Raw genomic sequence first — 23429 nt, 5'->3', positions numbered from 1 at the left:
TTTCGTCTGGTCTCTCGCCTTTGACCTGTCTGGCTTGCTTGAAGCTACCAGGGGTACAAGGCCCCCGCCAGCTTAGCTCTCAGGGTCATTGGGACTCACAAGCTGTTCCGCCACGACAAGGCACCAGTCCATGGAACAGAAACTGCTCATGAATAGTTAGTAAGGTAGTTGTTCAGTGTTGGGTATGATTAAAGGATGTTGAATATTGTTATGCATAATAAGGCATTAATATGTGCTTTATACAGGTAAGTACTAATAGCCAATATCCTAGTAATACGCATGCCGATAAGCTAGTGAGAATTGGACCCTAAACTAAAGTGTTTATATATTACACCATAATTATGTTCTTGAATGATTTTAATTATTGGATAATGTATAGTCAGAAGGTATGGACCTGAGGCATTTTTTCTGCTTGCTATATATTACCATTAAAATGTTTCTAGACCCTACTTACTACTGCAGTGCTGTCACACTTATTCATTTTAATACCACTAATGATAGTATGTGCAGCTATTAAGACAAAACAGACACATTGATTTAGAAAGACAAGAAAAACAGGATAAGTCTGACAACAGAAAGGGAAGTTTATTTTGGTTGCGAAATGCGTCATTCAATTAAACCATCATTACATTCATATACAAGACATACCACTGAAGTCTCAAAGGAGAAAGATATAAGCTGGCTTGAAATAGAAAGTATCTTTATAATTCGTGTTTATTTATAATAGAAAGTATCTTTATAATTCATGTTTTTCTGTCATATGAAATGGCACATGTTAATGCTAAGTTTATAATCCTGCATTCAGAATTGGTTCTATTTGGGAAATTTCATGCACATTGAAATTAAACAAATGAAATCTTAAACTTTCAATATTTCAATTAATATTGAAAGTTCAAGCTTTAATTTGTTTAATTTCAATGTGCATGAAATTTCCCAAATCAGTAGGACCAATTCTGAATGCAGGATTATAGACTTGATCATAATGGTCATTGATTTAGCATTAACGTGCCATTTCATATGACAGAAAAACACTAATTATAAAGATACTGAAACAGACAAAAAAGACAATATATTACAGAATGTTTAATAAAGACTGCAGATAGTATTTCATTGGGCACAATTGTGCATTTTGGTATAGATTACAAAACCATCAGATCTACATAAACTTCTATTTGTTTAGCTTGTGCCATTAAAATCTGCTGTTAAATGATCTGAAATGAAACTCTGCTTTACAAACATAGATAACACAGATTTATAGCTATTATCTATCATTTCATAATTTTTTTTTAATTTCCTATATAGTTCTTATAACATAAGATAGGAGTTCAATTGATAACCTCTTCCATTTTCTATTCATCTGAAGAATTGTCTTGATATGATATTCAAAGTTGTAATTATTAAAGCATTAGTAAATGAAACAGGTTTATCAAAAGCACTCCCATTCGAAACATCAAGCATAATATTATTGAAACAGTGTTTGAACAGAAACAGACTTGTGATCAGGTGTAAATGAGTGCTGTCTACATTGGCTTCAGTCATAATCAGAATAAATAGTAATATTCATTGCTGACACGTACATTCATCACAACACAGTGCTCTCTGATTGGTTGGTGTGATTGGTGACCATAGCAACAAAAGATTCTCACAATATCAATGTAAAACACAACGTTACAAAAGAGAAATAGATCGGTCCAATGCCTCCACAATATCGACACGATGTTATGTGTTTCTTTTCTGTGTGTACCTTTGCAGGAAACACAAGCAGATGATACACAATGCCCTAAAATAACAATAACCAGGTTGATCAAAATTGCAAAAACCCTGCAAAAGGATCAACTTTACTTCACACAGCATTTCATTTAGTGGAAATATATGTATTCATCCATATTTACAAGGACAACCATCTAAAGTATGCAGGTACCTCGCCCAGCACTATCACCGGTTGTCTTTGTTAACATGTATGAATTGTATAATGTGCTGTTTGGCTGTTGTACTGTAAATACGTTAAGATGTAGGGCCTCTAACATAAAAAATAAAAAAAAGCTGAATTAAGTTATTTTAGGTTTATGAGCACACACATAAGACAACAATAAATATTTTACACCCAGAAAGCTTGTGATGGCCTCTGCTTCAGGTCAGTTAGAAGTTGAGTGTCTCTGACATCATCTTCCACCAATCCATGAGCTCCTCCTTCTCTTCCTCCTTCCTCTCTTCCAGCGACTCCAGCTCAAAATCCAGCTGAGGGAGAGAGAAATTGGAGACATGAGAAAGGGGAAATGAGATATTATGAGAAGAGGAAGAGAAAAGAGTGTCTGTGTTTACCCGTGTAGCAGGGCTGTGGGGAACAGCTACTTTCTTGACCACAGTGAGGTATCCAGACGCAGATGCTGATACTTTGTAGTTACCAGGAGCCAACAAGCGCCAGTAATCGCCATCCTTAGCTAAAGAAAAAAAGAATGAGAGTGATTTAACTTCCAAATAAAGTGGCAAACAATGGCCACAAGAGGGCAGACCTACACACAATAGTTTTCAGCAGAAACCAAGCTGGGTTGTAGAGTTCATGTCATAAATGCAAAATTTCTTTACAAAAAACTTTCTTATATAAGAGCTTAATTTGCAGACATTAAATATATAAAACATTTTAGGCAGAATTCACTGACAGGTTAAAAACCAATGTATAAATTATTTGTATATGTATATATTATTAAAAAGTTTGGAAACATTTATATTTTTAATGATTTTGAAAGAAGTCTCTTATGCTCATCTGAGTCTGCATTTATTTGATCATGAAAAAATGATTACGATTTAAAATAATGGTTTTCTATTTTTAATATACTTTAAAATATTATTTACTTCTGTGATGCAAAGCTGAATTTACAGCATCTTTACTCCAGTCTTTAGTGTCACATGATCCTTTTTTTGTACTTTTGTGAAGTTTGGGGTCAGTAATTTTTTTCTATATTATCTTTGATATAAAAAATAAATGTTAATATAAAAAATAAATGTAATTAAAAAATAAATGTTGGAAAAAAACTTCAATGTCAGCTGTAAAGCAGCTCTAATAGTGTCATTATTCAGCTCAAGTCATTTCAATGTGAATTCAATTCAGTTCAATAGTGTCAATGCCGCAAAGTTAATCAATTATGAAAAAATTATTAAATATATACTGTATATAGTTATAAATTCTGTTTAATGATGCTAGTGGTGCCTAGCCTTTAAATGAATATTAAATTGCTGTGTGTGTGTGTGTACCTGTGGTGATATCGTGGTCGATTCCTTCAACAGAAATCGAAGCGTTTGAAATGGGGTTCCCTTGGAGATCACGAACAAATCCTGCTACTCCTCTGTGAACCTGCGAAGGACATGAGGGATCAAAAAGGATGAAAAAATACCCCCTTCTAATCCTGACTCATGAGTCTGAGCTTCACAGAAAACAAAACAACTCTCTCCTCCTGTGAGCACTAGGCATGTGAAAGCAAAGTTTTGGGGTGTACCTGCTCTATATAGCTGACCAGTGAGTTGCGGTTCTGGTCCCAGTACTGCTTGAGTGAGTCCTCGGGAGGAAACTTATCACAGCTCAGCTCCAGAGTGATCTCAAAACAATTACTGCTCAGATAGTTGAAGTCCTGCATACCTGACAGAGAGAGAAAAAAAGAAACATCAAGGGTTGACAACAGACAGCGAGTGCCATTTTTCTTGGTGATTTTTTATTTGTAGCTAACATGCACAACATGGCCAAAAGTATGCGGACACCCAAACACCCACTTATATAAGCTTGTTGCACATTTAATTTCAAAACCATCTGCATTAATCCCCCTTTGCTGCTATAAAAGCTTCCACTCTTCCAGGAAACTGTTCCACTCAATTTTGAAACATGGCTGTGGGGATTTGAAAGAAGAACATCAGCATGGTCAGCATGCTTGAGAGAGTTAGTGTTCCAATTAATCCCAAAGATGTTCAGGTCATGCTATCAGACCTTCCCCAGACTGCTAATTTGAAAGCCAGCTTTTGACAAATTAATTCCCATGCCTTTTTCATGGCATTTCTATACATTTACAAGTTTCCTTCCAACTAAATAAAGCTGTAAACTTATAACATACCTCCATCTTGATCTCTTGAAAAGTTTAGCCGTTTAAAAACATTTGTTAGTTTCCTTTGCAAATCTGGTATTAGACCTTCTGCCTTTAGCATTTATGAAATAAATGTACTGAGTAAGCACATTAACCCATGGCATCATATAATATACGCATGTCCTGATTTTGCTGAGTTAGACGTGTTCCTGGGTCAACGTATTTTGTTGATCCTGGAACAACTTTCCTGTCTGAAAATGTAATGCTAACCATATCCCTACCCCTACACATAAGTTATCCCTAAAAACAGAGGGAAATGATAGGTAACACTGAATGAATTATGATGCAGAAGCACCTAACCCTGGTTGTATGCCTCAACTTGACATAAACTTTAAAGTTGTCCCTCAAATCTGATTGGTTATTATGAATGTTGTTCCAGGATCAATAAAGATGCGGATCCAGGAACATATTGTACCTGGTAAAATCAGGTTCTGCCATATAGTACAGTGGGATCCAAACTGAAAATCTGGCATTTACTACATTCTTAATAACTAATATTTTGTGTTGTATACAATTATATATTATTTTTAATAAAGATTTACTACACTGCACTATTTCTAGGTCACTGAACTCCTTTATCCAGATGTTCTGATGTACAGCACAAGTAGTACAGACACCAGGTGAGTGATTTTCTGAAGCTGTGCGTTGTACCTCCAGGCACGCTGTACCAGGCTCCTCCATTAGTGATGCCCTCTGTGAAACTGGAGTCATCATCATTCTTGCGACATGGCGGCCGGTTTGGGTCAGACATCACAGGGTTATAGCTGGAGTAGGCCTTAGCCAAAGTCTTAAACACCAGATCATCTGGACTAGCACTATATTCATGAGTAGAACCTGATGGACAAACAGAAAAGACACAGTTCTGTCATTACCATATCAATTACATTACAAAGACCCAATCAAATTTCATGATAAATGTTCCTAGTTTAATTCTATGTGTAACATCAGAGGAAGAAGACGAGGTGAGGCAAAGCAGATCTAATAGCAGCGTAACTAACTTTATTTACAAAAAGCAAAAGCAAATAATCCACAAACAAAAATGCAATGTAACAGTGTGCTACGGCACAGGCAACACCAGACAATGAGTGAATGAAACTGAGGGCATTATATATACACAACTAACCAAGGATCAAAACAAGGAACAGGTGTGTGAAATCAATCAAACAATAAGTAACCATGACAACCAGAGATAATGACAACAGAAAGGAAATACAGGAAATAATGAAGACAAGCTAAAAGTCCTTGAAAATGAAATTCATGTCACGTATAAGGAAGTTTTCTAAAACCAATTAGTAAAAAGGTTAAATAATTGTTGAATTATGTTAAATGATGGAAAAAGGTGTGTAATGGTTAAGATTACTGTGCAGTAATTATATTAGATTTATTTATATTACAGATGTTATTTATTTGATCAAAAAATAAGTAATGTAATGAGTAACAATCTTCAAATGTTATTTTTTTTTTATTATTAATAATGACTGTTTCTATTTGAATATATTTTAAAATGTAATGTATTCCTGTGATGTCAATGCTGAATTTCAGTGTCACGTGATCCTTCAGAAATCATTCTAATATGATTATTTGCTGCTCAAGAAACATTCCTTTTATTATCAATGTTGAAAACAGTTGTGCTGCTTAATATTTTTGTGGAAATCATGATACAGTTTTTTCAGCATTATTTGATTAATAGAAAGTACAAAAGAACAGCATTTATTTGAAATAGAAACAATGTAACAATCTAAAAGTCTTTAATGTCCCTTTTGATCAATTTATTGCATTCTTGCTAAATAAAAGTATTAATTTCTTTTTTTTTATCTAACTGACAAAACTTTTGAATTAAATTAAATGTATTTTATTATTATATTATATTATTTTATATTATATTATATTATAAGCTCACTTAAAGAATAATAATATATACTGTATATTCTATATAAGTTTGTATGTTTTTTGTGTATAATACTGTATATGTGTGGTTACTCACCACTGCGTGTCTCATCATATGGGTAGTTGGCCACCACGTCTCCTCCATGCAGATTGGCTGACAGGACAAATGGAATGTCTATAATCCAGTGAATGACAGCCTTAGTTTCTGGTGCAAGCTGTAACATACACAGGGTCCAATCATTCATTTTACCAGCCCAAAAACCACTGATTCTCTTCCTAGATGTGTAACACTACTTATACCATGCTGCAATTTTAGACAAATAGTTGATCAAACCCTTTCTCACCTTGGTGTTTTCATCCACAGCTTTCTTCAGGTTTTTCAGGAGATGATTGTTGGATCCTCCCTCTCTTTCGTTCATGTAGACGATGCGATCAAGATCTGGAAAGTTGCGGTTCAGATCAATCCCCTGAGCGTTGCTGCGGCCCACAAACCAGTCCTTCATCTCACCAGACTGCACATATATATTATAAAAAATAATGCCATTAGCAGAATTATCACAATAATTAAAAACATGATTTAAAAAATAACAAGCTCTCTATTTTAAGTAGTAAACTAAATTTGTCCCAAATGTGCATTCTTACGCTTATGCTATTTTTTTAAAATAATCTTTATGCAGCTTTTTCCATACCAGTAAAGTACATAGTGACTTTTAAGGTACTTTTTTGGTGTTTTGTGTTTGTTTTTTTGGAGCTTGACAGCCACAGTCACAATCAATTGTTTTATGGCAAAATGTCTCTTTTTGTGTCCCACAAAGAAAAGAAAAAAAAAGTTTTGTGAGTTTGGAATGAAATTAAGCTGCATAAATATAATGACAAAATTTGTGTGTGTGTGCTAACAAAATAATATATATATATATATATATATATATATATATACCTCACCAAAGCTGCATTGTATTTGATAAATATATTAGTACAAACTAATAATGTGAAATATTTTTCTTTCTTTTTTTCATTTTCAGCAGCCATTACTCCAGTCTTCAGTGTCACATGATCCTTCAGAAATCATTCTAATATGCTGATTTTGCACTCAAGAAACTTCTTTTTTATTATCAACATTGATTTTTTCAAATATATTTTTATAATAATTTATATTTATAAGAAATTTATAAGACAGATTTTATTAAAACTATTTTTAGAAAATAACAAAAAATATAAGTATAAGTATATTTTCAAATTTATAGCTGGTGTTACTCCCTGCTGAAAAACTTTAGCTGGTTTAAGTTGGTTTAGCTGGTCTCCCCCAAGATAGTATTCAAGATAAATAGTGCCCACAACCCCTCTAAAACCAGCCAACAGAAGTTCTGACATAACACACAGGTGAAAGTTAAACAGACTGGGATATGGAGACTAAACTTCAGACAGTGGTGTGGAGGAAATCACTTGTCATTTTGCAGACGCTTCAGGAAATGCCAGAGTTTTGTAAAGTGAGTTTGGCTGAAGGAGGAAGTCTGAATACAACCGTTACAACTGTTTAAAGGTACAAACAAAACCCATATCAATGACACAAGCCTTTATTTTATCTGTGACCTCTATCATCCTCTCTGTCCTACTGAAATCATTTTCTAAAGAAATTTGCATAAAATATGCACTATATAAAATATGCAACCTTTGTGCTTTCAGTTGCCAGGACAGGACTTTCCATCCACCTCTGAAACGATCACAAAAGCCCAGAGACGACGCATGTTTGCTTTGCGGTCAGCGCAGACATTTATTACTTCTGAAGCAGTAAAGCAGTGTGGTAAACCACATCCCAGCGAGGTGTTTAATAATCTCTTGGTTTCCCCTAAACAAACGTGAAAGTAAAATTCCAGGGGCCTCATGAATAAAATATGTCAATTGTGTCTTGAAATGTCAAAGCCCACAGTTGTGTGAGTACAGGCTGCAGAAGGATGTGGTAAACCACAGAAGTGTTATGAAATCTGCACCCATGCATTCTGACAAAACAACTATCTGCTAAAAGATGTTGAACACCAGACTAGTCATCCGGTGATATCTGAAAACTCAAATACAACCAGGGCTTACTGTAGCTGTAGCAGCTTCGTCTGTCTTGTTCCATAGCTCTAAATATGATTCTGTCCATCACATACAGTTTATAAAGAGTTACAATTGCATTCTAGATTTTAGATTCTTCTTTTATTGTGTAAGATATGTGTGTGTGTGTGTTTACCTGTGAGGCTGCTTTCTCGAAGCCGTCAGGATTCATGGAGGGCATGATGTGAATGCGTGTGGAGTGGATCAGGTCGATAATGGTGTCGTTGCCCTCCTGGTACTCATTACAGAGATACTGAGCCAGATAGATGAGCAGCTCTCTGCCCACGGCCTCATTACCGTGCATGTTCCCAATGTACTTAAACTCCGGCTCACCTGTCACACAAAAACATACACAGTTAATGACATGAGTCTGTATGCACATTAACTGGCATAAATGACAACTAAACGATGCTTTGCCAGTTATTTTAAGCTTTTTTTTTTTTTAAGTGAGTTGCATGCTCAAATAGTTATTGACAGCTACGTCATTGATATGTAAATGTCAAAAACAACACCAACAGTATATTACCAATGGATCAAATCACAGATCACAGTCCATAATTTAACAGTTATTACATACATTTTATTACCTTGGTACTGGGTTAGAAAATGTAGAGAGATTCACACATAAAAAATACACCGCAAATCACAACATAAAATATTAAAAAAATTACCCAAAATCAACGCAACAAGGGCAGATATTAAAAATATCTACATAATTAAATAATATTTAAATATACTTGTCTATTTCCAAAAAATAGAGCCTGAAATTCTTTTAAGACTAAGACATTTCTACCCCGGGAGGTCAAACTAAATATTTTATGAGCTGTTTTATTTTCTATTCATTTTATATGAGATGTTGGACTTCCTCTTGGTTATTTAATGTTCTCTTCTGTAGTCCTTCAAAAGCAATCCCTTTAATTAGTCCAGACTCAAGACATAGTCTTATTTGTTTACATGAATGACCTTGGTCCCCTTGTTTATAGAGTGATTATTGTCTAGGTTGTGGATTTACTGAGAAGTATTCCTAGAGAAGTACACCTAGCCAGATGTCAAGATCAACACACACAGTAAGACAGAGAGAAAGAGAGGACATTAATCTGAATAACATTCATAATGCTTGATTGACTGAACAGATGTAGTAATGATAGCCTACACGTGTCCGTAAATATTTGTAATGAGAAGTGCAGCTGAAAAAAATATATGCATAAAGGTATATTCACAACAAGCTCAAATATTCATTTCAAACCTATGGACCTATATTCTCAAACATACAATCATCCTTATTTTTATTTATTTTTGCAGAGAGCAAATAACAAATAACGAGAGTTCACGAGAGCGCCACGACACATGCGCGAGAACTGAGAAGATGACGCTCATGATCATTTGATGGGAAAGTGTGAAAGGTAAGCCATTCAATTTGCACAATTGGTAAGGCACTTTTACGTTTCTCCCGATTCGGACATCCAGGAAATGCAAACTTTAGAATCATTTTAAAAACTACATCGAGACCCATCTACGTCATCTTCTCAGTTCTCGCGCATGCGTCGTGGCGCTCTCGTGAACTCACTCAGAGGCTCACACAGAAGAAAATGAATGTTTGAATAAAGTCGTTATTTTGGGGGTTTTTTTGCGTACAAAAAGAATTCTCGTCGCTTGATAAACTTAAGGTTGAGCCACTGTAGTCACATGGACTATTTTAACAATGTCTTTACTAACTTTTCTGGGCCGGCAGATGCAATTGCCTAGCAGCCTATGAAGGAGTGAGACAGCTCGAATATATTCTCTCAACTTTCATCAAAAATATCTTAATTTGTGTTCCGAAGATGAACGAAGGTCTTACGGGGTTGGAACAACATGAGGGTGAGTAATTACTGACAGAATTTTCATTTTTGGGTGAACTATTCCTTTAACCCTAAATTCCAAAGCTCTGATTAACTGTGGTGCCGATACTTCTATTCACTAGTGTATCCAGATTAATGTGCAAAAAAACCCCGACCCAGCATATCACTAACTTTACAGAATAGACTGGGCTGATCTGTAAAACTATACTCAGGCTCGCCACATAACCATAATACTATAGGCCTACATAAAATATAACTCAGGGCTCAACATTAAAGGGTTAGTTCACCCAAAAATGAAAATTCTGTCAGTAATTACTCACCCTCATGTTGTTCCAACCCCGTAAGACCTTCGTTCATCTTCGGAACACAAATTAAGATATTTTTGATGAAATCTGAGAGCTGGATCACTCCTCCATAGACTTCTAGGTGACCGAAACTTGCTGGCCCAGAAAAGTTATTAAAGAGATCGTTAATATAGTCCAAGTGACTACAGTGGCTCGAGTTAGTTCACGTAGTGTTTTTGCGCAGCGCGTCTGTTACACGTCACCACGTAGGCTCACTATTGGCCGACGCTGGTCATGTGTGTGATGCGTGTGACGCACAACACAGACGTGCTGCGCAAAAACACTACGTAAACTAACTCGAGGCCCAGCTAGAAGGAAATGAATAGTGGAATAAAGTCGTTATTTTTGTTTGTTTTTGCGCACAACAAGTATTCTCGTCGCTTGATATACTTAAGATTGAGCCACTGTAGTCACTTTGGACTATATTAACGATCTCTTTAATAACTTTTCTGGGCCAGCAAGTTTCGGTCACCTAGAAGCCTATGGAGGAGTGAGGCAGCTCTCAGATTTAATCAAAAATATCTTAATTTGTGTTCCGAAGATGAACGAAGGTCTTACGGGGTTGGAACAACATGAGGGTGAGTAATTACTGACAGAATTTTCATTTTTGGGTGAACTAACCCTTTAAGCCTTTTCATGTGCTTGTCCTGCGAACAAGTAAATCTGTCATTCACTTGTCCAAGTAAAAAAATTGCTTGTCCAGAAAAAAATTAGATTTTTTTTGTGTTATTGTCTTATTTATTCTGAAGCAATTTTATCATCAGTGTTCAGTCAGCTTTTACATATTTAAATCTGCATATTTATGATATTTTAACCTGTATAAAGAGCATTTTTCCCTAATCGTTTTAAATATATGCTTCATCTTTCATTTTAAATTCTTAAATTTGATCAATAAATTCAATTGTAATAATAAGACTCTATATGGCTGTTACCAATCAAATTAATTAATTACAACTGCATTAAATAATGTTATGAGATTGTTTTAAATATTTTTTGAATATACAAATATTAAATATTGGAAAGAATGATAGCCTACTTTTAAACGCAAAACTAAACCACCAGTAGGGGGCGACAGGTGACCGTCTTAATGAGTGAGTTATTGAGTCATTTATTTAAATGATTCGTTCAAACGGCTGAATCGTTCAGGAATGAGGTTATGTGTTCCGGTGAGATGCGCTGTGGTTCTGTTGTGATCTTTGCTTGGAACTATTTTCGCTGCACAAATAGAACAAAAACAGTCAATATTGTGTCTAAAATGTAAGTGACTTGATATTAATTACTTGTTTATTGAACTCTCATATGAAATCAGTGTCACATTTTCAGTCGTGATGGTATTCAGCACTCGTGGCCGTGTGATGTTGCTTAAAGCAGGGGTGGTATAATGCTCTTTTCACAAGATGTAAAACAAGTCTCTGATGTCCCCAGAGTGTGTATGTGAAGTTTTAGCTCAAAATACCCCACAGATATTTTTAAATAACATGTTCAAATTGTCACTTTTGGGTGAGCAAAAATGCAGTTTTTGTGTCTGTCCCTTTAAATCAGTGGTTCTCAACCTCTCTTGCAGGGACCCCCTGACAGGCCATGTTTCTGTTTTAACCCTGAAATGGCACACCTGATTCAATTAATGAGTAGTTATTAGAGTAGGAAGAGTACTCATTAAAGGTTGTATCAGTGATTTCAGGCCCCCCAAAAAAAGATCACATTCATCTAATCTTTCCTAACGATCCGCTAGCTGCCCGCCCCATAAGCATGCCGTCAAAAAAACGTGTCTCTGTAGGCAGCCTAGGCTCTGAAATCTGCACACAAAAACAATTGGTTTCACCAACCACTCAAAACCAAAACAAATAGTGTTCCAACCAATCACCGACAGGGGGAGGGTGTTGTGAGGTTTTGAGCCAACTTCTTCTTCAGCTCCGACTTCGCGTGCAGCCGTGCACGAGCACAAAACCTCACAACACCCTCCCCCTGTCGGTGATTGGTTGGAACACTATTTGTTTTGGTTTTGAGTGGTTGGTGTTTTTGTGTGCAGATTTCAGAGCCTAGGCTGCCTACAGAGACGCGTTTTTTTGACGGCATGCTTATGGGGCGGGCAGCTAGCGGATCGTTAGGAAAGATTAGATGAATGTGACCTTTTTTTTTGGGCCTGAAATCACTGATACAACCTTTAAGCCTGTAATTAATTGAATCAGGTGTGCCATTTCAGGGTTAAAACAGAAACATGGCCTGTCAGGGGGTCCCTGCAGGAGAGGTTGAGAACCACTGATTTAAATGCAAATGAGCAGCTGCTCCCGGCACGGGGGAGCTTGTGTCCTGAAAATTGCAAAAACTTTTTTGTTTATGTTTTAATTTATGTAGCTGATGTGGAGTTAAATATCTTCTAATCATTGATTAGCATATTCTGTCATGATAATCTATAAATCGTGTTCCCGGGGGCGGGGTTTATGTAAATTTTAGGGTTAGTGATGTCACTAACCCGGGAGGAATGTCGTGTAGTCCATACCAGCCGTTTGTTGTAGTCCTTAAAAAGCAATTTCTTTAAAAGAAAATATCTCCCTTTAATTTGAACTTTGAGCATTGTGACTTGGCATATGTTGTTTATGCTCAAACAGCAACATTACACACTAACTAAAGTTAAAAAAGTGAAATTATAATCAACCACCCCTTTAACTGTATCATATCATATGTTATAAATATAAAAACTCCACATGAATTTTTTTAACCGCTGTATATTCATTAAGTTTCTTTGTGTGAACTGCGCTCATTTGTTTCCATTTCTCCCCTGCGCGAGCCTTAACAGCACAACAACAGTCAGCAGCTGTTTGCGGATTGGTTGGCAGTTCGAATGTCGGCAGATAATTTTTTAACGATAAAATTAAATTAAATTTTAAATTTACAAAATATTGTAAGTAAACAACAATAGTCCAAGTTTAGAAAAACATTTTTATTAAGACTTCAAAAAATAATTCTGCATCTATTTTTATAGGCACACCCGTGGCTACGCCTAAGCTTCTATTTTATATTATTTTAGCTGATAATAAAATACTAGATCAAAAGTGACAGTGAAATGACATTATATGACATAAATTCTATTTCAAGTAAATGCTATTCTTTTGAACTTTCTATTCTTCAAAGAATTAAGTTTTCAACATTGATAATAGAAATGTTTATTGAGCATATTAGAATAATTTCACTGGAGTAATGGCTGCTGACAATTCAGCTTTGCCATCAATGGAATAAATTACATTTTATTAAAAAAAAGGAGCAAGCAGTTATTTCACATTTTAATATTCCAAATAAATGCAGTCCTGGTTAGCAAGAAGCCTCTTAAAAACATTAAAATACCTGACCAACCTGACCTGAACAGTAGTTTACAGTACAGTTACAGTAACATAATGTGCATGAGACACCAGATAGACATTTAACCGTAAGTTCTCTACAGTTTACCTGTCTCACTAGTACAAAACACATATTCTATTTCATTAAACCCAGTGCAAACATGGGCTCAGGTTATGTCCTTGGAGCTTTCCAGAATCCTCTCTATTATTACACAATGTCCTGACCCATTTAAACCCTCCCTACCAATTTTGTGCTCAATCTCGAGCACTAACATAGGCAAACACATTTCATCCCTCAGGTAACACAAGCACAAATCATCAAGAGGCCAGGAAAGGACACTTGGCGTTTTTTTCTTTGGTAATCTCAGAAACATGAGCTTCTGAGAACTATTCTGCCTGATAATAAGCACATGATACTGACTATTTGTTGTGATGAAGACGAAGAGTTTACAAATACAAAACATGTAGACAACATTTGCATGCCATTGAGCTGTAAACATTATATAAGCACTTTACATCGCGCATGTGCTCTGAAACAGATATTAATGGACAGACCTGTGTAGAAAAGCCAACACACCTAAAGCAAGAAAACAAAGACATACAGTATTGAATGCACATTTGATTGCCATGCACACAGATTGGAAGCAGATGGAAGCGTTGTTTTATTCAGCAGGGGTCCTTGCAGGCTCTGGCCTTTTTATAGCCGTCCATTTCATTGCCTCCCCTGAACATCTAAATATTCTACATCTCGCAATTAAAGAGAAGCATGTGTAGAATATCCACAGCGTGTGTGTGTTCAGGCTCCTAAATAAGGACGTATGTCCCTGTCACATTTACAACCAGCCTTTGAAGCTCCAACTACTTCAAAATTAAATTACTGCCAAACTCTTTCACAGATGTTAAAGTCAAAGCAAAGTATTCCCAGGCCTGTCCACAGGAAATGTGTGTCTGAATGTGCTATGTGTGTGTGTGTGTGTGAGAGAGAGAGAGAGAGAGACTGAGGGAGAGAAAGTGAAAGTGTTTTCAGTTTTTGTTTGGTTTTTCTTTTAACATATATGACAGGATGTGCTGTGTTACTTTCATTAAGTGTTTTTTAATATATTTTATATCAACTCATATAAGGAATGTAAATAATACAATAAATGGTTTTCCAATTGCCCACACCTAAAATAAAATCTACTAGACTAATAAATATATGAGCTACTACTTGACATTTGTCATTCATGTTAACAATTAATAAACAACCTAGATATAAAATATATATAAATTATATTCAAAGGCATGGGTGAGCGTTATATATATATATATATATATATATATATATATAAATATAAGCTTTATTTTTTTTTATAACCAGTGATACTTTTTTCAGAATTCTTTGATGAATAAAAAATAAACAACATTTATTTCAAATTGAAATATTCTGTAACAACATACACTACCATTCAAAAGTTCGGGGTCAGTCATTTTTTTTCTTTATTTATATAAAAAAAAATAAAAAAAAAATTATACTTTTATCCAGCAATGATGTGCTAAAATTGATAAAAAGTTATAGTAAAGATTTATATTGTTATAAAAGATTTCTATTTTGAATAAATGCTGTTTTTTTTAACTGGTACTGTAAATTGAAATTTTTTCATGAATTTTCATTGTCCAAACCGTTTTTGCACCCCTACTCCCATCAGGTGGACGAAAGGATTTCATCAAAGATAACCACAAAAAGTGTGAAATCCTACACAGATTGCGACAAAAACTTTCCCTTTCTTATGAAACGGTTATATATTTGTGTCTTATCCGAACAAAGCAAAGCTGTCTTGATAGGAGTGATGAGAAAATCATCTGCTGTACAGATGAGGTGAGGTGCGGGCAGCAGGGGAGGGAAAACGGCTAATCTATCAATGAAAAAGCCAAACAAAAAGGGTAAAATAACACATTTCTAAGCCATACAGCCTACATCACCTCTCTCTCTCTCTCTAAACATATTCTGTAACATCAACACCCCCCCCCCCCCACATACTTATCTCATATATTATTTCCTCTCTTTGTATCGGTCTCCTACTCCCTTTATCCCTCTTTCTCTTTCTTCTCTTTCTCACAAAAAAAATATGTCAATAGAAAGAAAAGAACTGTTAGACATCATTTGGTTTTGCAAAAATTCGCCTGCCAGAATCCTTACTAGAACTAATATACGAGACCATATTACTCCCGTTTTGAAGTCTTTGCACTGGCTTCCCATTAGGTTTAGGGTGGATTTTGATGCTCACTTACAAGGCACTGCATGGTTTGGCACCTCAATACTTGACCAACTCCATACACTCCAAAACGTGATCTTCGTTCTTCGGAAACTGGTCTTTTAACTGTTCCCTCAACTCGTTTAAGATTAATGGGAGACGGGGCTTTTACTTCATTAGCTCCAAAACTTTGGAATTCTCTACCGATTGAGATTAGGCAAGCTAAATCTTTTGGTATTTTTAAATCACAGCTTAAAACTCATTTTTTTAGGTTAGCTTTTAATTGATTTATTGTCTTTTATGTTTATTTTACAGTGTATTATGTCTCTTTGTGTGCTGTATCTTTGTTGTTTTAATTGTTTCTGTACAGCGCTTTGAGATGTACATTTAAAGGCGCTATATAGAAAATAAAGGTTATTATTATTATTATCATATGTTAACCTCCTTTAGGACAATTCCTCAAGAAGACAAACATTTAAAGACACAGCATTCTGTTTCTAGCTTTGTGATTTGTGTATGCTTACATCTGTTTTTAAGACCAATCTATAAGTCTAAAATGTAATGACATGGGTAAGAAATCAGCGTTCATCAAAGGCTTGCTAAAAGGATATCATGCTTACTTACAACTATCTGCCTCAAATAAACTTCTTGAATGAAGATTCAATGTCACAGACAAACTTATAAAACAGATCATAATTCTTTCCAAAGCAAATGTAAGATGTAAATTGGGTCTCACAGTGAAATAAATATATACCATTAGGGTTGATGATAAATTACAGTAAATAACAGTTGTTCTCATAAATGTACACTGCTAAAAATTAGTTTGTGGTGAAGTAAATACTACATAAAAAAAGAATTAAAAAAAAACTAAGTAAATTCTATATTAGTACTCAATTCAAGCGTGTAGAAATGAAAGCGTAAATATCAACGTTATAAATTATTACTCAACTTTTTTTTTTTTTATTACTCAACTTTTCTGATACTGGTGTTCCCATCATGCACTGGGCCTTGAATAATTAATGAGGTTGATTTTTCCACTGTTTTATCATTGCTTTTGTTGTTAGGATTAGTGACTTGCCATTTTGTGACATTTGGAGTTCATTTTCTACTCAAAATGACACATTCAAAGAACCAAAACGATCCATCAAATGTTACTGTAATTGTGTATTGAGGTCTCTGCGTCCACATGAACCACACAATATCTATAATTACTTAGATATTTTACTAGATAGTTTACTTCAATGTTATATTGTTTGAGTGAAATGTATTGCAAAGGAAACTTCAACTAAATAGATATTACTCAACCTTTTACTAGCCAAGTTAAAATTACTTATTATATTTGTTACTTTCACTTAACTTAGTTAAGTAGAGTTTACTTAATTCCATATGTGAAATTTACTTAAAAAATATTTGTGCAAAAACTTGCCCAAGGAAAATTAAGTAAATTTTACTTCGTTTTTTTCAGTGTATGGAGTAATCTCCATACACTCCATAGTTTTTTATTATATACTACCCTTCAGGCTGCATTTATTGTATCAAAAATACTGTGAAATATTATTACAATATAAAATAACTTTTTTTATATATATATATTTTAAAATGTAATTTATTCATTTGATGGCAAAGCTGAATTTTCAGCAGCCGTTACTTCAGAAATTCCTTTAAAGGGGTCATATAATGGTTTTGCTAAGAAGCTGCTCCTGAAAAAAGGTTCGTGTTCCTGCTGCACCTCCAGAAGAAGAAGTGAGTGTAATGTTTTATTAACCTTTATATTAATATTTATATTAATCTTTGCAAATCGCTAGCACGCTTCACGATGAATGCGGCTAAGGTTTACACTCAGGGTACATTACGGCATGTTTTCTATGTACGACGTTCTCAATATAATTCATAATCCCACGTTTATAATGAACAACGCGTTATGGTTATTGTGTTATTATTACAAACGGTGTACCCACAGAACAGAGGGGCGGGGTGAGCAAAGCTCATTATCATTTAAAGACACATGCACTTAAATGGCGTGCTGAAAACAGAGCTGTTTTTGACCAGGTAAAATGAGTGTTTTCTTACAATACTAATGAGAATTTTTCATTAAAGTATATTACAAAATCCTTCTAATTTACTAATTTGGTGATCAAGAAACATTTCTTATTATTATCAATGTTGAAAACAGTTGTGCTGCTTAATATATTTTTTTGTGCAATCTGTGCTAGTTTTTTTTTTAAATAAATAGATAAATAGAACGTTTATAATAGATAATTGAAATAGATAAATCTTTATAATACTGATTAATTTAATTCATCCTTGCTGAAATGCATGTTTTATGCCACAGCAGTGATCTGCTCTTGTCTTTAAAATGAATAGATCAGCCTGTGTTTCACTCAAGTGATGTTTAATATTTGTAAAGGTAGTTCCAGTCTTCTAATCTTACTGGCCAAGTGCTGTTCCAATAACAGAGTAATATACAGTCTGTGATCGGTCCAGAATGAGGAGTGTGTGGGTTTTTGAAATTCGGAGCATCAGCTTTGGTTTCTTTTAAAACTTGGAGGAAAAATATTCAATTTCAGTAAATAGAGAAATTACATCTGAAACGTAACTTGAAGGCATCAAGACACTCTTTCTATTCAATTTGTTCATATCTAATTTTAAAAATTAAAAATTAAATAAAGATATGTTTAACAGCAAGTTTGTTGCTATTAATTATGGCTGCAGTATCAAAATGATCAAGTGCATTTCTTTCATCCTTAGAATCCAGATTTGATTTGAACTTTTATTCCACACTAGAACAGCATTAGTTTTACTGGAACTCCTCCTGCTCTGCCCTTTCACATTCTCTCTCTCTCGCTCTGTGTTGGCCTGAGAGACACATTGAAAGAACAGAAAGACCAAAGATTTGAGAAATGCAGTGCCTTAGAGAGCAGAAACTGCTGCCTCATCTTCATGAGAAGAAAATAAAGAGGAAGGGAGAAAGGGATTTTATTCTAATCTTTCTGATCCTCATCTGACCACATGATAACAAAACTCACATTATCACTTTACATAACATGAGACTCTCTTCCTCTCTATAACCTCAAACATCCCAACTGAAACCTCAGGTATAAAAATGATTATTTAAATATTCTGTATTACATTTAGTTTTGATTCCATTCTTTCTTAAATCCTGTCCTTTCTACTAAACCCATCCATCCGTGAATCCATCAATTCAACCAGTCAGGAAATGTGTGCTCTTGACGCAAGTCTATTACCTCTTAAAGACATGCACAAACAGAACCAGAAACGTCAGAGACACGCTGCTTTCCATGCTATGTTGACCAAAGGGGATCATTAATTCAAGAAAAATGATTCAGCACAGTGCACACGTCTGCAGTGGAAACACACACACATTTCCCAAACGGTCAGGGCCAAGTATGACATAACAATAATATCACTGCAGAGACCGGGGGAGATAAAAAAAATATTTAAAGAAAAGGTTTGATTTAGAAACAGAATGCCACATGATTGTACAAAGACTAAACTGTAGTTCTGTCTAATTTAACTTATTCAGTTAACCATAAAAATAGAGGGAGAGAAAACAGATGTGGAATCCCTCTAGGATGTATTATTAATGAACTTTCGCTCTCTGGAAGATACCACTTTCATCACAAACCTACACAAAAAAAAAAGAGAGAGCTTTGCTTGCTTCAGTTATGCTCTTATTTTTCTGGACAATTAATATGTACAATCCAGAGGGGAAAGGGTGTAGACAGAACTTATAATATATATATATATATATATATATATGTGCTCTATATATATATATATATATATATATATATATATAGTTTTTTAAACACTACAATAGGTGTAAAAATGTAGGGAATGGAATGATAATTATTTGTCATCCTATGTGAAGACATTACATCTTGCGTTTTACAAATTTCATGCAATTAATAATAATAATGACTGCATTTCAATGAGACTGACCATGAGAAAACCAATGGGAAATCCAAGGGATGTCTCTCTAATGCTTTTAAAAGTCATGGAATATCAATGTGCATCTGTGAAAAGTGCATAAAAGAAAATATGCATAATGCAATATTAACATTAATATATACGACACACTTGATCAGTTTGAAAAGCTTAAGACACCCTCTCCCCTTGAAAGAAGGCAGTGAAAAGGCCAGATCTTATCAAACGTGTATTCGGCAAGCTAATGGATGAATGTGTGTATCTGGTGTTGTTGTCACTTGCTAACTCAGCAGAGCACCAGATGGCCTGTTTCTCGGCACTTCCCGGCCCCCGTGGCAGACGGCATCGCGTGCTAATTCTTCCACTCATCCTCTTCCTCATCTGACTGAGCAGAGGGAAGTGCATGGCTCATGGTGCTAAGCTGATCTGTCTCCAGGGCAACAGCTATTTCTGCCCAGACGTAACACTCAACTCTAGCAGAGCCGCCTCTCTTTGATATCCCATTCTCTCGCATCTGTACACTGCCGCCGCCGCCGCCGCTGCTGCTGAGGTGAGGGTGGGGCTGGAAACTCATCTGGTAGCAATAAAAGACTTAATGCAATGAGTCATATCTACGCAAACACACATACAGAGAGCCAACCATACTATTTAAGGAACCGGGGCCCTACCTTAAGGATAAAGGTTCTTACTGCTCATACACACACAAACATAAATGAACACACGTGTTCCTTCACCCTCTCACACATTCACACTTCACATCAGCACAAACTGACTGTAAATCAGCTATGCTTAGTCAACATATACATTTTTATGTGTAAATAATAGAAATCCAATGCGTGACTTCAGCATTTTCAAAGTAAATGAAATATCCTGTGTCTTTTTTTAATACATGTCCAGGGACTATAGCTGGAAATAAGCTATAATAGCTAAACTGGCATACACAGAAAAGTTGGTCACTTACAGTAAAGTTCAATTAGTGAATCCTTTGGGTATCATGATGACAGTGAACAATTTTCCAGCATTTATTAATCTGTTATTATTATTATTAATTGACAATGCGTTATTAGATTATAATAGATTATTTATTACTATTAATACTATTTTATTATTTGTTAATAATTTTATAATCTTTTACAATTTTCTTCTTTGCCTATATTTTTTCATTTATTTATTCAACTTTAAATGTCAATAATACATTAGTATATGTAGAAATTAACATTAACCTATATTAATAAATGCTTTAACAGTATCGTTAATTGTTCATCGTTCATGTTCTATCCAATACATTAACTAATGTTACTAAACAACTTTAATCTAATCAGAATAAAGTAAATTATAGGGTAAAGAGACTGACGATTATACACCAGTCAACATCACAGACATTTTACTAGAAACTCTAATAGGTCTGTATAAACATTAAAAAAAAAGTTTCATGGACAGAGATAAGCTATACATGTAATAACATACTTTAGTAAACAAGTACTGGAACCAGAACATACATTATCATAAAATCAAGACTCTTAAATAATTAATGCATCTCTATGGTTTCAGTGTGAGGTGTTCAGTAATTAGCTTAATCCACCAACCTAATTCCAGACTTCAAATGGAAAAGTTCCAAAATCCAAATAAAGCACACTTAATGAGCTAATTAGTATACACACAGCTTCGGATCAAGGATTTAAAACCATAGTAGCCAACACAGGACTACAAAACACAAACTAAATGTTTACTTTAATGCAAACTTTAACTTCCAGTGCAACAATTTAGAAAATGGCAGCGTAGGCCTACCATGTAAGCTCTGCATATGTGCACAGCAAAAATACTGATTTTATTCCAAGGCTCTCTAGAATCTGATTGGTCAGTAACTACAATCAGCAATCAGACATTTCTTAATAATTACCGTTGTCCAAGCCAACACTATATTACTGCCCCTCATTTGTGCATTCTCCTTAATTGTTGTAGTCAGTCTCTATTCAAGAGGCTAATAAACTAATATAAGCGATATATATAGCCTATATAATCAATATATTTATTCATTTGGTACGAAGCCATGCAATAAACCGTGTGTAAATGAGTCTGTTATTGATCTGCAATTACAGATCCAGCAACCTTTGCAAAATGGCGTCCACGCGCACAGTGAGCTGCTGTCATCATCTCTGAGAGCGCGCGCACAGGCACACATCAAAGCGCTCCTGCGCGTCACAGCGAGCAGAGATACATCAATGCGATGATGTATGAAAAACTTGCAAAATTATTAAATGTGACAGTGCACACCAATGTGAAAATGCTAAATAGTTTCTAATGCAGAATGTTGCTTTTCAACCTTAAAATCATAAATAAATAAAATCATAAATTTCAATGGCCATTCAGTGGATGGATGCCTCACTGGAGCAGATTGTTTTCACCTCATTTATGAACCTCTCATTTTAAGAACCGAATTTGTCGTCTGCAAGAGGTTAAAAAGTGAAATACATTTTAAAGGGGATTTAATAGGAGGGGGTTGACTGTCATTTGAGAATCCCTTTTATTGATTTGTTATTGATTAATGGCCTGATCTAATTTCATGTAGAATGGATAAACATGGCACACAAAGGAAAATGCTTGCTTATCCTGCTCCAAAGAGCTTCATTGGTTATGCTATGACGGTCTTCTTATTATAATCTGGCATAATTAATGATCATCTCTCACCAGGCTCGTGGATGCCAGGGTTGTCGCTCATCTCCAGGACGAGCAGCTCTCGGCCCTCGGAACTCTCCCCGACCGTGTAGATGCGGGTGATGGAGGGGCACTGCAGCCACACGGACACCAGGGCTTTCCGCATCTCCTCATATCGGTGGTACTCAAACGAGATACCTCCATCCCCCGCAGCATCCCCGCCCGAGGCCAGGGCCAGCATCAGCAGAGCCCCGCAAAACACCGCCGCCGTCATCACTCCCGAAACACTCGACACTTCTCTCTCTCTCTTCACGTATTTCTATTCTGTCTCTCTTAGCACTGCTGTCTGTCTTAATTTTCTATCCAGTCTTTTTCGTTTGCTGTGTCGTGCCCCGTACGGAACCGCAGAACTGATGCGTGGGCGCGAGTCCTGACTACCTGTTTAGCCGCGGGGACGCGCTTGAGATAGCGAACGTGCAGCGCGAAGCCGCTGAAAGCTCAAGATTACACACGCGAAATGGGTGAACGCGCACGGTGCTACCCCTGCAGGGGCGTGGCTTATGTATGACGAAAGGGTCTTACGGTTTTTCCAATCGTCATATTTAAGTAAAAGTATATACCTTAATGGATATTGACTATAGTACATGATCTGTATATATATATATATAAAAAAATTATATATATAATATAAGTATTAAAGTAGCATATATCAAAAGTGAAGGTAAATTCTATAAACATGGCACAGCCGATCATAGCTGAGTGAAGAGTTGCTGGAGTCTGTGTTAATACATTTAAATATTAAGATTTACAAACATTAAAAGGATTGATTGTTCACCAAAAAAAAAAATATATATATATATACAGTACTGTGCAAAAGTCTTAGGCATATTAATATATCCATTATATATAATTTTCTTTGTAAATAATAGTTTTATAAATAAAAACTATTTTTTTATATATATAT

General features: G+C 35.3%; 1 protein-coding gene across 1 annotated transcript; it reads right to left on the bottom strand.

The window, feature by feature from the left end:
- Nucleotides 1-560: 560 nt before the first annotated feature.
- cpe (carboxypeptidase E) lies at nt 561-22923 on the bottom strand. The gene is made up of 9 exons (XM_084401768.1): nt 22499-22923; nt 8248-8444; nt 6362-6529; nt 6115-6232; nt 4782-4964; nt 3495-3634; nt 3253-3352; nt 2323-2441; nt 561-2238 (listed from the first exon to the last, which is right to left on the bottom strand). Exons 1-9 carry the CDS (start codon nt 22737-22739, stop codon nt 2140-2142), a joined length of 1365 nt encoding a protein of 454 aa, XP_084257894.1. The 5' UTR covers nt 22740-22923; the 3' UTR covers nt 561-2139.
- Between the last annotated feature and the right edge of the window lie 506 nt (nt 22924-23429).

The sequence above is a fragment of the Rutilus rutilus genome (assembly GCF_951802725.1).
Source record: "Rutilus rutilus genome assembly, chromosome: 2".
Classification (NCBI taxonomy): Eukaryota; Metazoa; Chordata; class Actinopteri; order Cypriniformes; family Leuciscidae; genus Rutilus; species Rutilus rutilus.
Note: the sequence above shows the minus strand (reverse complement) of the source record. Positions and strands in the feature narration are given on the sequence as shown.

What these genes read in the sequence shown, in the direction of transcription:
- cpe (XM_084401768.1), bottom strand. Translation starts at nt 22,739, where the DNA reads ATGACGGCGGCGGTGTTTTGCGGGGCTCTGCTGATGCTGGCCCTGGCC. An exon ending in TCGAGAAAGCAGCCTCACAG is followed by an intron (nt 6,530 to 8,247) that starts GTAAACACACAC and finishes ATATATGTGCAG; the next exon opens with TCTGGTGAGATGAAGGACTG. An exon ending in TGGTCAGCTATATAGAGCAG is followed by an intron (nt 3,353 to 3,494) that starts GTACACCCCAAA and finishes TGTCCTTCGCAG; the next exon opens with GTTCACAGAGGAGTAGCAGG.